This window comes from Mandrillus leucophaeus, unplaced genomic scaffold, assembly GCF_000951045.1.
Source record: "Mandrillus leucophaeus isolate KB7577 unplaced genomic scaffold, Mleu.le_1.0 Scaffold54, whole genome shotgun sequence".
Lineage (NCBI taxonomy): Eukaryota > Metazoa > Chordata > Mammalia > Primates > Cercopithecidae > Mandrillus > Mandrillus leucophaeus.
In genome coordinates, this window is record NW_012105808.1 from 1,553,039 (window position 1) to 1,557,725 (window position 4,687).

General features: G+C 59.0%; 1 protein-coding gene across 1 annotated transcript in view; it reads right to left on the reverse strand.

Moving 5' to 3' along the window:
• Positions 1–4,687, reverse strand: part of AP3D1 (adaptor-related protein complex 3, delta 1 subunit) — a 47,726-nt gene that overhangs the window by 34,611 nt on the left and 8,428 nt on the right. The window contains exons 5-7 of the mRNA XM_011997438.1: positions 4,366–4,495; positions 3,273–3,412; positions 3,117–3,190 (exon numbers count right to left, since the gene is read on the reverse strand). Coding sequence (XP_011852828.1) covers positions 3,117–3,190; positions 3,273–3,412; positions 4,366–4,495 — 344 coding nt within the window. The remainder of the gene's footprint in view (positions 1–3,116; positions 3,191–3,272; positions 3,413–4,365; positions 4,496–4,687) is intronic.

Below are 4,687 nucleotides of genomic sequence, written 5' to 3' on the forward strand. Positions count from 1 at the left end.
ACCTGAGGTCAGGAATTCAAGACCAGCCTGGCCAACATGGTGAAACCCCATCTCTACTAAAATTACAAAAATTAGCCGGGCATGGTGGCGCGTGCCTGTAATCCCAGCTACTCAGGAGGCTGAGGCAGGAGAATTGCTTGAACCCGGGAGGCGGTGCTTGCAGTGAGCCGAGATTGCACCACTGCACTCCAGCCTGGGCGACAGAGCAAGACTCTGTCTCAAAAAAAAAAAAAAAAAAAATTTAAATTGTCAACTATACCTAAGTAAAGCTAGAAAAAAACAAAAAACAAACGAGATGAGGTGCTGGCCGAGTGCAATATCTGAGGCCTGTAATCCCATCACTTTGAGAGGCCAAGGCAGGAGGATGGCTTGAGCCCAGGAGTTCAAGACCAGCCTGGGCAACACAGTGAGACCCTGTCTCCACCAAAAATTCAAAAAATGACCTGGGTGGGGTGGCATGCACCTGTAGAGGCAAGAGGACCGCTTAAACCCGGGAGGTCAAGGCTGCAGTGAGCTATGATTGCACCACTGCACACCAGCCTCAAGAGAGGCGGGGTCTGGCTCTGTCTGTAGCCTGGAACTCCCGGGCTCAAGTGATGCTCTTGCCTCGGCCTCCTGAATAGCTGGGCCCTCATACCTGGCGAGAAGCTTCCGCTTTATCAACCATAAAGAAGTGCACCGCCCAATGCCCCTCAGGCTTTGGCCGACTTGGAGGAGCCCAGCTGAGACCACTGGGGACACGGGGCGTTGGCCCTGGTGCCCTGGCTCGGCCAGAGGTGTGGGTTCTGACTCTACCTTAGAAAATATTTTTGTGGTAGATGCTGCTGCTTAAGTACCCACGGGTGAAACAACGTGCTATCTCAGGAGTGCTTAAAAGTCCCAGAAAAAACGCAGCTTTGTGTGCGAGCTGCTGGGAGGCCCTGAGCATCTGTGGAAGCAGGTAGGAGAGGCTTCATCTGCAAATGCATCTTTCACACCCAAGGGGACTCCAGAGTGGCTGGGCTACTGAGCAGCTGAAGCAGCAAACTCCCAGCACCAAGGGCGGCGGAGGATCAGGCAGGTGCGTGGCCACCTCGATAGCAGAGGCCTGGGGCGGCCTCCCAGCCAGCTTTCCTTCTCAGCGCCAGCAGGGGTGGCGCTCGGGGACACTCCCAGCCAGCTTTCCTTCGCAGTGCCAGCACAGGTGGCGCTCGGGGACACTCCCAGCCAGCTTTCCTTCGCAGCGCCAGCACAGGTGGCGCTCGGGGACACCAGACCTGGTGCCCTCCTGTCCCCACCCGAGACCCCAGCCTGACAGTGCCAGACCTTCCAGACGGGGAGAGTGCCGGTTCTCACCTGCAATCACGGTGTTCACACATTCGTAGAGGAGGGACATGGCAGACGTGCTAAGGAAAGGAACACAGGGAAGCGGCATGAGGACTGGGGGCCTCATCAGACACGGTGACCCAATGCCGGCGGCTCAGCTGGAGACGGCCTCAGCCCCACAGCCCAGGGAGCGAGCCCCCAGGAAGGAGCCCACGCCCTGCTCTCCAAGGCCTATGGTGCTTGGCTGTTCATCATCTCGCCTTCCCAGAAAGGGCACGTGAGAAATCCCACTGCAGCTGCGGGCCCATGACAGCATCCGGGCAGGGACGGACCTCACACCCCCGGCGGCCCATGAGCCCATGAACCCGTGAGACGGCAATACCACCTTCCTACTGCATCCTTACTAGGGTTTTCTTTTGTTTTGTTTTTGAGATGGAGTCTCGCTCTGTCGTCCAGGCTGGAGTGCAGTGGAACGATCTTGGCTCACTGCAAGCTCTGCCTCCTGGGTTCACGCCATTCTCCCGCCTTAGCCTCCCGAGTAGATGGGACTACAGGCACCCACCACCACGCCCAGCTAACTTTGTTTTAATATTTTTAGTGGAGACAGGGTTTCACCGTGTTAGCCAGGATGGTCTCGATCTCCTGACCTCGTGATCCACTCGCCTCGGCCTCCCAAAGTGCTGGGATTACAGGCACGAGTCACTGTGCCCAGCCTTTTTTTCTTTTTTTTTGAAATGGAGTCTCACTCTGTTGCCCAGGTTGGAGTGCACTGCTGTGATCTCGGCTCACTGCAACCTCCGTCTCTAGGGTTCAAGCGATTCTTCTGCCTCAGCCTCCCGTGCAGCTGGATTACAGGCATGTACCAGCACATCTGGCTAATTTTTGTATCTTTTAGGTAGAGACGGGGTTTCACCATGTTGCCTAGACTGGTCTTGAACTCCCGACCTCAAGTGATCTACTCGCCTCGGCCTCCCAAAGTGCTGGGATTACAGGCGTGAGCCACAGCTCCCAGCCCTTTTCTCTGTTTCAACGTGTTCACACACAGATACTCGCCACAGAGTTGCAGCTGCTTACAGCTTTACAGTTGCCTGTGGGGCAGGGCCGCGGCCCAGGAGACGTCCCTGCCACGTAGCCTAGGAATGTGGTGAGCTTCACCAGCAAGGTGCGTGTGAGCGCACGCTACGCTGTTCACACGGTGAATCATCCTAATGACACCCTTCTGTGAACATGTCCTTGTTGCTAAGTAACACATGACTGCATCTGAAAGTCACGGCGATGACGACTCTGCCTGTGGCCCACTCCACCCTCCCCTTCCCTGCAGTGGGGGCTGGGGGGTGGTCCTGGCTCCTCCTCAGCACTTGGTCTGAGGAATTAAAGTGTCCTCTTCTAGCAACCAAAGGCAGCCTGGCCTGAAAAGGCTCCTGACATACGGTCCCATTTCACAACCTTTCAGTGCTGAGACCCATGAAGAAAACCCAAACGCCTCAAATGTCTCTAGCAGCATGGAGAAGAGTCCAGCGGCCAGGAGCGCCACCACAGGCTTCCACTCTAGGACAGAGAGTCTGCTGAACATATGAGCCTTCCATCTTTCAGCTGCTTCACGCCCAACTCCTGCTGTACCCCGCTGGGGCCGGGCTGCCAGCTGCTCCAGCACTGGACCCCACGGAGCCAGCCCACCCCACCGCTCCCGCAATGGACCCCGTGGAGCTGGCCCACCCCTGCCACTCCGACACCGGATCCTGTGGAGCCCGCCCGCCCCGCTGCCCCGACACTGGACCCGCCCGCCCCTGCCGCGCATGGTCTCCACTCACCTGTGGATGAGGTTGGTGAGGGGCTCGATGAGCTTCTTGCCCAGCCGCGGCTCCAAAGGAGTCAGAGCACCAAACTGCGGGGACAGCAGGGCCTCAGTCTCCCGCGGGGAATGCACCACGCAGGGTGAGGAGGCCGCATCCCCGGGCAGTACTTGCCAGCTTGATGATCTTGATGAGGACCCAGTTGTTGGTGGAGGACGTCATCAGCTTGAAGAAGAGCGGGGCCAGGGACAGGTAGTTCTTAGGGTTCCGTCTGGCCAGCTCGCAGATGACGTTGACGGCAGCAGACTGAACCCCTGGGGAACAAGCGGTCCTCATGAGCGTGCCTGCCCTTCTGCTTAGAAAACCATCCTCCTGTCTTCCTGGTCTGCGAGGAAGTTCTGGGGCCTGCGGCAGCTCTTACTCAACATGGCCCTGGTTCTGCCACCTCCTCCTGGTGACAGGGATAGCAGCTACAGGCCTGTTCCTCCAGGGAACAGGCCACAGCAGCCAGCTCCTGGCGCTGAGAAAGCATTGCTCAGCACTGTTGCCAGGCACAAGTGCGCCCGAGCGTCACCACGCTCAGGACAGCCTGACAGTGGCCTTATGAGTGGGGGTTTTGGCAAGAAGGGCTCCAGAAAGAGCTGCCCAGCCATCGGGGCTCAGGAAGCCTTCCTGCTGCGCCTGTGGCCAGCACTCCAGGGAGAAGCTCGCCCATCGGGTCCCATGCTTAGAGCTGGGGTCTCCCCTCCTACACGCAGGGCCTCGGGATTCCTGTGGGCTGGCTTTGGAGTCCACCAAACCACGCCTGCCACACGCCAGAGGCTTCCCACACGCAGCCCAGGGAAACTCAGTGAAACTGAATTTGAAGCCATGTCCCACAGTCACCACATCACAAATACACAACAGTCACGTGAGGTGGAGGCAGCTCCTGTGAGGGACATATGATCTAGACCATCCCCTGCCCTGCGGAAGGCGCCCCGTGGCAGCACTGGTCCCACGACGGGCCGGCGGGGTGGGGCGCACACCTCTGCTCAGGGATACACCAGGCTCACCAGCTGCCACACGAGATCTTACTGCCCCCATCCCTCCAGCACCTCCCTCCCAGCTGCCCCAGCGAGGGGAGGCCCAGCCACCTCCAGCCGGCATGCTCCTGGACGGAGCCCTTCACTGCTCCCCACGGCACCCCCCAAAACACACCACCACATCTTCCCAGGGTACCGGCTGAACCCCTACCCCCAAGCCTGAAGTTTAACTGAAATCCACAAACCAGGGTCGGGGTCCTCCAGCTTCTCCTTCAGCCGGGGAAAGGCGGGGCGCAGTGACTCAGGGTACTTCAGGAACACCTTGTACATGATCAGCACAGCCTTCTTCCTGATGTAGGGCTTGGTGTGCGACATCTGTGGGGCAGCGGGCTTCAGCCTACACGGGTTTTCTGCGCCTCATCCCTGCTCACGCCTCTCCCCGTCACCCTCCTCACAGGGAGAAGACGTCCTCCAGCCCGAGGCTGTGGCTGCACACCAGCCCCAGAGGCCAGAGAGCAGCATCTTAGATGGCACGGAAGCCGGCCTCCCTGTGCCCCGACTCAGGCC